This window comes from Nuphar pumila, chromosome 13, assembly GCF_984573655.1.
Source record: "Nuphar pumila chromosome 13, dmNupPumi1.hap1.1, whole genome shotgun sequence".
NCBI lineage: Eukaryota > Viridiplantae > Streptophyta > Magnoliopsida > Nymphaeales > Nymphaeaceae > Nuphar > Nuphar pumila.
Window position 1 is genome coordinate 76,936,317 of NC_143261.1, and position 12,885 is coordinate 76,949,201.

At 35.4% G+C, this 12,885-nt stretch overlaps 1 protein-coding gene across 3 annotated transcripts in view; it reads right to left on the reverse strand.

Annotated features, from left to right (window-relative positions):
- Positions 1-2,716: 2,716 nt before the first annotated feature.
- Positions 2,717-12,885, reverse strand: part of LOC149818791 (uncharacterized) — a 39,344-nt gene continuing 29,175 nt past the window's right edge. For 2 of the 3 annotated variants that reach the window (XM_089985967.1, XM_089985965.1), the window contains exons 7-8: positions 3,858-3,968; positions 2,717-3,578 (exon numbers count right to left, since the gene is read on the reverse strand). In XM_089985967.1, coding sequence (XP_089842093.1) covers positions 3,078-3,578; positions 3,858-3,968 — 612 coding nt within the window. In that variant the 3' untranslated portion in view covers positions 2,717-3,077. Of the gene's footprint in view, positions 3,579-3,822; positions 3,969-12,885 lie in introns of all 3 variants that reach the window. The other variant, XM_089985966.1, reaches the window with a different exon arrangement.

Here is a 12,885-nt window from a genome sequence, read left to right on the forward strand (position 1 = left end):
GCGAAAACGACGGGAAAGTTTCACGAGTGTAAAGTTTTTGAATGTCTCAATTTCTCACCTTCTATTTGTCGATGACCTCTTGGTTTTTTATGAAGCCTCCCAAAAAGAATATGTGGTCATTATGGATTATTCTTATATGCTTTGACGAAGTATCCGGTTGCATATAAGTGGAGGGGAAAAGTTAAATTTTTGTTTTGAATGACCCTTCTTGTCAGTTGGCAATAAGCATATTTGGATACGAAGGTGGCTCTCTTCCTATAAAGTGCCTGGGTCTGCCCCTGCGCTTGAGTGTTTCAAGGGAGTCTCGTGCATTATAGGACCGTTGTCTCAGAGTAACCTCCCCATGGAAGGAGGGCTAAGACCCAGTGTTGTGCCGCTAGCCTCCTTTCTCAAACGGATCGCACAAATCCGGTGAGGTTCAACCTATCCTCTATGTTACTCCACTTCTTGCCTATTTTCAAATTGCCCAAGAAGGTGGAAAAGTGCTTTATTAATATTTTTCAGTGATTTATCTGGTTGGATAAGTCCGAAGGCACTTTCACCTCGTGATCTAGGGGGCTTGGGAATTCATAATTCGTGCATTTGCAATAAGACCTTACTTGATAAATGGTTGTGGGTGATTTGTAACAACGAGGGTTGGATTGCGAATATCTGCATTGAAAAGTATGGCCTTTGTGGATGGCCATGGCCTTCTAGATGGTCCGAAAATCAGAAGTGGAAGAAGGGTTGGATTGCAAATATCTGCATTGTGTGTGTGTGTGTGTGTGTGTGTGTGTGTGTGTGTGTGGGTGGGTGGGGGGGTTCGGGTCTGCTTTTTCTTTTACCAGATTCGTGTACCGATGTATCTTTGGCATAGTGGTCTATGCATCTGTTGTCAACTCTATCAATACATATACTTTTTCTTAGAAAAAATAAACATGACTGATTTTTCATATTTTTTTTGTGTTTTTCAAAATTCTGAGCTTACAGATGTAATTTATATGCATGTTTTTATAGGAATCACTCTTCGAACATTTGATTGGATACATGGATAGGTTTTTATAAGTCTTCAAAAATCAACAGCCTACAATTTTCATCAATTTTCAAAGCTTTAAATACCATTTTTTTCATCCTAAATGCACGATCCAATTAACGTTTTCTAATAAATCAATCGTGTTGAACACATCTATAGGGTCAGAATTTTGAAAAAAATACCAAAAATCTACTATCATGTTTCGTTTAATAGGTTTTATTTTCCATATATATATATATATATATATATATATATATATATATATATATATATATATATATATATATATATGTGTGTGTGTGTGTGTGTGCTTAATGGGGTTTTCTGCTCTTTTGTTGTTTTTTTTCGCAGTTCTGACCTCATAAATGTGTTAGGGCATGGTTGATTTACGAGGAATCCACACCTGGATCATGTGTTTTCAATGAAAAAAAATGATATTCGGAGCCTCAAAATTTACAAAGATTTTGGACCGTTGATTTTTTGAACCTTATAAAAACCCACCCATGTGTCGGAATAGAATACTTCAAGATATGATCCCTGTAAAATCAAGTTTGTAGATCACATCTATGGTCAGAATTTAAAAAATAAAAAGAGAAAAACCTGAAAAATGTATCATTAAGCATATTTCGTTAAGCACCTCTCTCTCTCTCTCTCTCTCTCTCTATATATATATATATATATATATATATATATATATATATATATAGAGAGAGAGAGAGAGAGAGAGAGAGAGAACCATTCGATTCAATTATGAATTGCCAATAATTTTGAAAAAACGATTCAGTTCAAAAACCGATTCTGACAACATTAATTACTGGGGTAACCAGGCCTCACCTTCCCCAAGGTTGTGCTCTGTGGCTGCCATGAACATTGAGTTTTCTTGACAAAGTTTCTCCACAATGATTTGATCAAACCTTTCTACAGTTCTAGAAATTAAATTCCATGGAGTATAATGCCGGAAAAAGTTGCCGTGGAAACAAAAAGGCCACAAGGCAACTGACACATGTCACCTGCCTTCATCCTTTTGCGTGATATAAATTACTAATTTCCAGTTGGTCATGTGATCCCCCAATTTAATATGAACACTGGATCATGTGATATATTTTGAAATTTTATTAGAAAATAAAAATTTCTGACTTCCAATTCCAAAGTTTACCCAACCATCCTTTTGTCACATTCACCACAATGATCTTCTGTTACTTTGTTATTCTTCCTGTTTGCTCCTCCAAATAAATTTTTGCCACACAAATATTTGCAATGATTTTAAAATATTGATATATTTCAAAAAGTTTTAAAGATAATAATATCTTGGGATAATGCAATAATTTCAAAATATCACCATATTTGAATGTATTTTTATGTAATTCAATATTACTCAAGAGTTATTAAATTAAATTTTTATTTTTTTTATTTTATCGTATTCTGCTGTCTTTTCCCCCTAGAACATTAACGGGAAAAGAAGCTATTTTACAACCCCAACAATACTCTTACAAACATTCAAGGTAATGGCATCTATAAAATTGCCGCAAAAACAGTGGGCACTAACTGAATCTGGTCAGGGGAACATATTAGGCGTATCACGCAAGGTCAGTCTATTTGTTAGCCTACCCTGAAATTGAGCCAGTTGCTTCTTGGAGGAGGAGGAGGATAATAATTATAATTATTATAATTTTATTATTATTATTATTGCACTTTCCCAAGCTAAAGGCATGCAGATAACTTGTAATTTTAGAGCCCTTTATAACAAAATTGATATTCTTTGGTTCATTTTTTTGTTCACCCCACAAAAACTCATCTGTGATCACCTATATAATTCCAATTCCTTGTACAGTCACGGAAAGATGTACAATCTTGTAACAGAAACTCCGGTTACTGTACCTCTCAGATACCCTCGCAGGCCTGTGATTTCATATTGTTGGAGCTGCTGCTCCAAAAATTTCATTGTCTTCAATGAATTTTCAGAATGTCTTAAGAGGGCCCAAAAAATGATCTTCAGACCCACAAGATGATTATGGACCTCAGTTGCACTCTGCAGATTTAATGTCGATCCTTCAAAACCCAATTATCAACTTGGCAGGGCAGCTGAGAAGAACTCCGCAGCTTTATCCAAGAAACTGCTAGGAAATCTACTGTGCAACATAAGGCATGGTGATGCCTCCACACCCTTTGCACCCCTTGCATCCCTCTGATTTCCCACCGCTTTTGCCCTGATTCTGCCACTACCTCCTGATAAAATACCTTTGCCTAGCACCACCCTAGAATATTTTTGACTGCAACGGCTAGACTTGCTCAGAATATCTGCTTGCAGCCTTCTGCTCTCAAGGGCTGGTTGATTTGCATGAGGCAGATCATCTGCTGATGAGTGCTCCAATGACGCAGGATCAGAAGGAGAATTAAGAGATCCTTGTCGGCAAGACTTGAGCAACGAAAGCAGCATGTCCATGCTAAGTTCTTGCTGAACTACACCTCTGTTCTGCTCACAACCATAGCAGGCTGCCACAAGAGTGCCTGCTAAGATTGGGGTCAATTCGGGATCGCTGAAAAAAACAAATGGCAGATCGCACACCTGTCACATTCCCAGCACAGTGTTAGCTTTCAACCGCATGCAAAGATCCTAACATCCCATCAGTGGCTCATGAAAAACTTGAACAAGATCAGCTCAAGCTCAACTAAGGAACCACTGGGACTTTTGCGACAAATTTTCCTATGAAGCATGTTCTCTGAAGCTCAAAAGAGCCTATATAAGATTTTGTTAATCCAATTTGAGTTGAAAGTTGTTAGGTACATAATATATAAGTTTGAATTAGAACCTTTGAATGCTGCTTGAAGATTCCAACCGCCTCACCTTATGAAGGATGGTAGGACTCTTGCCCCATCGCAGAACTGCCTGGTTGCCAGGGTGGAACAGTGCAAAGTAACCAAGTAGCAAAAGTGTTTCAAGCAAAAGCAAACCCACCTAAAAGAAGCAAAAAGCACAAGGAATTAGTAAGTACAGGGTGTTAACGTAAACAGAGAGATATGCTAAGCATAGCAGAACACATTGCCTTTTTCTGAATCTTAGTTGTTTTGAAAGAGTTTCCGAAAATTAATCCAAAATATCGTTATAAGTAAAAACTCAAAATGAACATATTGTGCTAATACAGTGATATTATCGTGATTGATCCAGAAAAGTTGTTCAAATTTTTAGTTATATTTAACAAAGCTGAGTTTCCCCCCAAAAAACACAAATTTAAGAAAGAAATACCAAGAAAATACAACATCAATATTACATGCAGAACCAATTTTTTTAACATTGACACAAACATAAGATATATAAACGAAAAATGACCGTATTGTATGGCAAAAATGACACGTTTCCCGAAATACCCTAAAAATTTTCAAATATGTCTGCTGTCCAAAATCACAAATACTGTTATTTTTATGACCTTTTTAGCCCTTGTACCTATCGTTTTTGGTGCAAATTTTCTTCATACGTGAATTTCCTCCGTCTCCACAAAAAACTTCAACCTCGCAAATACCTGAGTTACCGCACATTAAAAATTTACCAAATTCGCATAAAATAAGTGCGAGCGAACTTTCTTTTAAACTAGAACCAGCAAACATCGCAAATACTTGAGTTACTTCGCATAAAAAATTTCTGAATTCGCATAAAAAAATCTGTGATTTTTTTTTAACTCGAACTGACAAACATCGCAAATACTTGAGTTACCTTGCATAAAAAATGTAATATCGTCGCATAAAAAATCTGCGATTTTTTTTTTAACTCGAACCGACAACCATCACAAATACTTGAGTTACCTTATATAAAAAATGTAGCGCATAAAAAATCTGCAATGTTTTTAACTCTAACCAACAAACATCATAAATACTTGAATTACTTGGCATAAAAAATATAATAATGTCGCATATAATATGAGATCGAACTTCCTTTTAAACTCAAACCTCCAAACATCGCAAATACTTGAGTTACTTCGCATAAAAAAAATCTAAATTCGCATAAAAAATCTATGATTTTTTTTTAAACTCGAACCGAGAAAATGCAGAAATACCTGAGTTACTTCGCATAAAAAATAAAATAACGTCGCATAAAAACTCTGCGAATGTATTTTCAAATTTAAAACACGCACCTTTTTTCTACGTTTGAGATGCTGGTACAGGGTCCGGGGGTTATGTTTGCTTAGGGTTATTTTTGACCCAGTACCAGCATCTCAAAATTTTTGCTTCTTTTTAAGAACAAAATCTAGGGTTCTTCGTAGTCCCCAACCTACGGTATCTAAAATCCCCTCCGCACAATTTTTTAGTTTTTCTTATCTCCGACGACTTTTCCTATGATTCTGACGAGGTTGTGGCATTCTTCTCGCCGACTTCTCTTGTTAGATTGAAAAGTGAGTTCTTTGTAGTCCCCAACCTGTGAACTCCAAAATCCCCTCCGCAGATATAGTTTAGGGTTTTTTTTCTAAAAGAATATAATATGTTTGTTTTGAAGATTTATGTTTGCTTTGAAGATACTTTATCCAATATTATATGATTTTTGCTTTTCCAAGTTTGTCTATTATTATTTAATTTTTTATTCTTATGTGTATGTATAATAGGGTTTGGGTTGACTGTGCACAAGATGTTAATGTTAATGAACAACTTCAATGTCTTATTGTGTTGTATGTATATCTTAGGTAGTTAGCAATGAATACAAAATGAGCAAAAGGGAAAGGGAGATGTGGCAGACGTCTGTTAAAATGTAAAACTGTACATATATATATATATAATAATATTATATTATTATATATATATATATATATATAAATACATTTTTCATTTCTTTCTTTTCTATAATTTTTTTTCCTTTATTTTTATTTTTTGTCTTTATGTCATCTAGTTCAGTTTGAACTAGAATGACTGTTGCTAGTCAAGTCCTGTCCAGACTTGACTAGCAATAGAGTTGTTGGACTGACACAGTCCAACAACTCTTAATAGAGCTGTTGGACTGACACATTCCAACAGCTCTAAATAGAGTTGTTGGACTGTGTCCAACAGCTCTATTGAGTCCTCTTTCAGCTGTGTATATAAAGGGGTGCAACCCCTCTTGTATTTTATTCCAATGCTTCTTAAGCAATTGGTTTTTCATATCAATAAAGAATACATTTTTATTTTTATTTTCTTTCCAGTTATACCCTTTTTAAGGGTTATGCTTTAGTGTCATTCTTGACACTTGCCCTTGTTAATCTAAGCTCGTGTTTCGAAGATCCCCATTTCATTTCATGGTATCAGAGCCGCGGAAGTACTAAATCTTGAGGAAAATCTGCCTCGGTTTCCGTGCCCGTTTGCAAAAGTGTTCGCCACTTGAAGAGAAGTGTTTTATCACTTCATTGGAGAAGATTTCACATCTTGTTGTATTGTTTTTTTTTTTCTTTCTTTTTCATTTTCCTTCTTGTTTCTCTTCTATTCCTATTCTTTCTCTCCTTGTAATCGATGGATGACAATGATAAAGTCACCATCATGCCTATGAAACTAAGCGATACGAACTATGTAACATGGGCTTCAATCATGAAGCACCATATATGGGGAAAAGGCTTATGGGGGATTGTGGATGGTTCCGATTCGGAACCTAAGCTATCTCTTACTAAAAAGGAGGGAGATAAAGAGGTCCCTCTATCGGAAGAAGAGAAAATCAAGGCTATTGCCTCATACGAGAAGAAATGGAAAGAATGGAGAATATCTCATGCGAAGATAATGTCATGGCTTATCAATAGCGTTGACATTAAAAAATGCTCAAGTCTTGCCAAATTTGATCATGCCGATAAGGCATGGAAATACCTTAAGAATATGTATTCCCTTAAAGATATTGCACACGTGTGCAACCTCCAAGAAAAGGTTCGAATGATGACACAAGGAGACAAAACTATTCGTGAATATTACAATGGGTTGTCCGAACTTTGGGAAGAACTTTCCCTTTTAGAACCAAAGTGGCATTGTGCCGAAGACATCGAGCTTCGTCAGAAACAACTCGATGCTGAACATTTTTACCAGTTTATCACTGGATTAAGGCCGGAATTTGAAACCACTAAATCGGCCCTACTTCACTGGGGAAAAATTCCTTCTATTGTTGAAACTATCGAAGAATTAACAATGGAAGAAAATCGTCTCCGGAAAGGTTCTTTAAAAATTGAAGATGATTCCGTTTTAGCCGTGTCTAGACCAGAGAATCATGTTCGATCATATAGGCCTCCTCATTTTAACCGACAAAATGGTGACTATGATAAGAAGAAAGTTATTTGTCATTATTGTCATGAACCGGGACACTACAGGCCACAATGTCCCAAACTTAAGGAGCTGAGAGAAAAAAGAGCTGCAATTGCTGGATCGGAGCCTAAAGATCAGGATGCACCAGTTTCCCTGGCCCAACTAATGAAGATTCTTCAGCCTCTCATCAAAGGTGCCTCTTCCTCATCTGAAGCTTCAACCGGCGCAGCAGCCTCATCTTTTTCTGATTTAGGTAAAATTTCTTGGCTTCTTGACTCTGGTGCATCTTTTCATATGACCCCAAATAATCAAAGTCTATCCAAATGTGTTAAAAATAAAACAAGTGTGTCAAAGGTCTTTACTGTTGATGGGACTTCTCTTGAAATAGAAGGAATAGGAAATTTTGAAAAAATTTATAAAACAAAAAAATTTTTTATTCCAGAAATTAGACATGTTCCCAAATTAAATTTAAATCTTTTATCTGTACCTCAAATTTCTGATTATGGGTTTAATATTTTTTTTCTTCTCATGGTTGTTGGGTACATGATCACCAGTCAGGCAAGCTGATTGAGGAAGGCCATAGAGAAGGAAGACTCTATTACATGGATTTTTTGGAAATGCCGAAGAAAGCTTTTTGTTATAATATTCAAAAAATAGAGTTGGAACTGTGGCATAAGAGACTTGGTCACCCACATATAGCCAAAATCCAACATTTTCCAAATCTAGGAAAATTTTGTAACTCTGAATCATTTGATTGTAAAGATTGTATTCTCGGCAAAATGAAAAGATTACCATTTCAGAACAGAACCTTTTTCTCTTCAAGACCACTTGAATTAACACACTCGGATGTTTGGGGTTCTGCACCAGTAATTTCTAAAGGAGAATTTGTTTACTATGTTATTTTTGTCGATGATTTCTCCCGACATACGTGGATGTACTTTCTCAAACATAAGTCTGAAGTATTTTCATACTTTCAAACTTTTCATAATATGGTTAAAAACAAGTTTCAAAATAATATTACTATTTTTCGCACAGATTCAGGGGGAGAGTTTTTATCTACAGATTTTCAAAATTATCTTAAATTGCATGGCATCACACATCAAAGATCTTGTCCTTATACACCTCAACAAAATGGACTGGCAGAACAAAAATATCGCCATATTATAGAAACCACTAGGACTTTATTAATAGCAAATCAAGTCCCGAAAGAATTTTGGGCAGAAGCTGCCTTAACTGCCACCTATCTCATTAATAGGATGCAATCTTCTTCGTTATAAAATATCACTCCCATTGAAAAAATTATGAACATTTCTCCAGACTACTCTAGACTAAGAATATTTGGGTGCAAATGTTTCATATTTACTGACAAAAATGATAAACTTTCCCCTCGTGCGATTCCATGTGCCTTTTTAAGATATGCTGAAAACCAGAAAGGTTATAGATGTTTTAACTTCAAAAATAATAAACTATATGTGTCTAGAAATGTTTCCTTTCTTGAAAAGGAGAGCTTCTTTGATTTTAGAAAATTAAAAGACGTCACTGAGTACTCCTTTTTGCTAGATCTAACATCAACATCTGATGAATATGACCTTGACTGTAACTTTGATGATGATCAAAGAATTATTGATCTTAATGTTGAAAATGAAGAAGTTCATAGAGATACTAGTATTCAATATTCCAGGCGACAAGAGTCTAATCCTCCATGTGCACTTGAGAAATATTCTAACATTCCAACTAGACAATCATCCCGAATCTCGAGGCCTCCAGGAAAGTTTGTATCATACGAGTCTTTCTCACCCACATATAGGGCAGTTATTGCATTAATTCACTCATATGAAGAACCATCCACATATTTTCAAGCAAAAAATGATATCAAATGGATAGAAGCCATGAAAGCTGAATTAGATGCACTTGAAAAGGCTTCTACATGGAATATTCAAGATCTTCCTCCAGGGAAGAAAACTATAGGATGTCGATGGGTTTATAAAATTAAAACCAAGAGTGATGGTACTCTTGAAAGATATAAAGCTCGTTTAGTAGCCAAAGGTTATGCCCAAGAATATGGGATTGATTATGAAGAAACCTTTGCTCCGGTGGCTCGTATGACTACTGTCCGAACCTTAATTGCCTTAGCTTCTATCAAAAAATGGTCTATTTTTCAAATGGATGTCAAAAATGCTTTTTTAAATAGAAAGCTAGTTGAAGAAGTATATATGGAACCCCCTCCTGGTCTAAGTACTCCTAAGGGTAAAGTCCTTCGCTTAGAAAAAGCTCTTTATAGACTTAAACAAGCACCAAAAGCTTGGTATGATAGGTTTAGTCGTGTTATGATTGATATTGGTTTTCAATTCTGTTTAACTGACACTGCTTTGTTTATTAAGAATTCTGATGCAGGGATCATTGTGCTTCTTCTCTATGTGGATGATATGATCATCACCGGAAGCGATAAACAGAGAGTTGAAACAATCAAAACACTTCTTAAATCTCATTTTGAAATGACTGATTTGAGCTTGTTGAGATATTTTTTAGGCATTGAAGTTGCTTATTCTCCTAGAGGATATTTATTATCTCAGACTAAATTTGCTTTTGATATTGTTTTCAGGTCTGATATTACTGATGATAAGAAAGTTGACACTCCAGAAGTTGTTAATGTTAAAATGAAGATTGATGATGGAAAACTTCTTGCAGACCCTACTCCTTACAGACAGCTTGTCGGGGCACTTTCTTATCTATCCATTACCCGACCAGATATAGCACATGTTGTTCATACAACAAGTCAATTTCAACATGCACCTACTTCTGTTCATATGGGAGCAGTCATGCGTATTATCAGATACATCAAGTCCTTTTTTCACGAGGACTTTTCTTATCTTCCTCCTCTTCTCTTGATTTAATTGCATATACTGATGCTGATTGGGGAGGTGATCCCAATAATAGACACTCAACCACTGGCTTTTGTGTCTTTTTATGGGAATCATTGATCTCGTGGAGGTGTAAAAAGCAGCAAAAGGTATCTCTCTCATCCACCGAAGCTGAATACAGAGCCATGGCAACCACGACCATGGAAGTAGTTTAGCTCCGACGACTGCTTGCTGACATGGGAGCTGAAGCAACAAAGGCTTCATAAATGTGTTGTGACAACAAAAGTGCGATCTACATTGCCAGTAACAGAACATTCTACGAACGCACCAAACACATCGAAATGGATTGTCACTACGTCAGAGAGGAATATCTACACGGGATAATTGATCTGCCATATGTCACTTCAGAATATCAATTAGCAGACTTCTTTACAAAGCCTCTCGCTGCTCCTCGATTTCACTTTCTCTTAGACACACTTTCGCTCATTGTACCGTAAGTTTGAGGGGGAGTGTTAAAATGTAAAACTGTACATATATGTATATATAATAATATTATATTATTATTATATATATATATAAATACATTTTTTATTTCTTTCTTTTCTGTAATTTTTTTCCTTTATTTTTATTTTTTGTCTTTATGTCATCTAGTTCAGTTTGAACTAGAATGACTGTTGCTAGTCAAGTCCTGTCCAGACTTGACTAGCAATAGAGCTGTTGGACTGACACAGTCCAACAACTCTAAATAGAGTTGTTGGACTGTGTCCAACAACTCTATTGAGTCCTCTTTCAGCTGTGTATATAAAGGGGTGCAACCCCTCTTGTATTTTATTCCAATGCTTCTTAAGCAATTGGTTTTTCATATCAATAAAGAATACATTTTTATTTTTATTTTCTTTCCAGTTATACCCTTTTTAAGGGTTATGCTTTAGTGTCATTCTTGACACTTGCCCTTGTTAATCTAAGCTCGTGTTTCGAAGATCCCCATTTCATTTCAACGTCAACCCTACAAAGCCTCATCCCCAACACCAACTGTTGTGCAGGAGGTATAAGATGTGCAGGAGACTGACAGGGATCCAAAAAAATTGATTTTAATGAAGATGATGGAAAATGATGTAAGTGTGAAGTTTGCATGTTCGTTTATTTGTTCTTTTGTATTTGTATTCATTCGAATATAGTATGCATATACCACATATGTAGCATTTAGCAAGATTCATAGAAAGACTTCCAGTAAAACATAATCGCGTAATGAAAAAATGAGAAAATCTGCCAAAGACAATTTACCTTACTCATTATTTCTTTGTGAGTAAGTGCAACCTTTTGTTTCTGTCGTATTATTACTGAAAAACAAAAAACTAACTTGTATATGTTGACTGGTCACAACAATTGCTCATAACTCCAGGGCATGAAGAGCGAGCAGTTACATTCTTGGACGATGAATCCTTGCTTTACATTTGGTTTGAAGCTGACAATGTATCTGTTTATAACATTTTTGCGTAAGTACCAAACTTAAATTCAGGGTGCCTAATTTGTTTTTTAATCTTGATTTATTTTGCAACTTTTATTTCCTATCAACTGGAACAACAATCATTGGGTTCTTTGGCAAATTGACCTGAAAGTGAAGGACTTTATACTGTACAATTCACTTTGCACCACAACGTGCGTAGATGATAACATCATTAACATAGTAAGTTACCGTTACCTAGTTAACAATAACAAGATTGCTTTCTCGTACTCGGTAGGTTTAACAAGTTTAATGTTTTGTTGCATGGTCATTTTTTTACAGGATATATAGGCTAAGACTTTTTACCGATTGGACGGTCACACTTGTGGATGATATCTCTCGACAAGATAACGAGTAAGACCTTTGCTTATATGTTTGTTAATTCAATTAGCTTTTTTATATGTTGACTTGGATTATGATTGTTACAGGAAAGATTATAGTCTTTTTGTGATCGCCATGTTACTCTTGGGACAGAAAAAATTAAGAAAATTTCACCAAGGTACGTGTTTAAATGTTTTTGTTTTGGATGAACATCGGAAAGATGGCAGTTGTTTTTATAACGAATATAAATCATTTTATCAGGCTGATATCACGGACAACATAAACTAAATGACCGCTTACTACAAGCAAGTTAGGGAATTTGAGTTGACAAAGGTAGCTAAATCAGAAAAGGCAGCGACAAAAGCGAAAAAGGCAGCAGGAAGCACAATAGTGCAACCAGTTGGATCAAACATTGCTACGCTATAATAAACCATAATAGCGCGAGAAAGGTAGTGCTATTGGCATCACTAAAAGAACACACTCTGCTGGTGGCAAAGGCAATGCGAACGAAAGCATCGCGGTAGGCAAAGACAAAGGAAGTACAAATTGAAGCTTTGATAGTAAGAGAGCAACAATATTCAAAACAAAAGAAAAAGAAAAAGCTGACAACCGAGAAGGAATTATAATGACGAATTGTAGGGCAAAATTGATAATATTTTCAGGTGGAGATATTGAGATGAAGTAAACACTGAATGTATGGATGTTATTTAATTTCTGGATGGTGTTTTAAATTTAAATTTAACAGATTTTATGATATTTTTTAAATTCTAGCATTTTTTTTAAAAACTTGAACTTCAATATCTCGCAAATACTTGAGTTACTTTGCATAAAAAATTGGCAAAAATGCACATAATAAATCTACCAACTTTCTTTTAAATTCGAACTGACAAACTATGCAAATACCTAAGTTACTTCGCATAAAAAATATAATAGCTTTGCATAAAAAATCT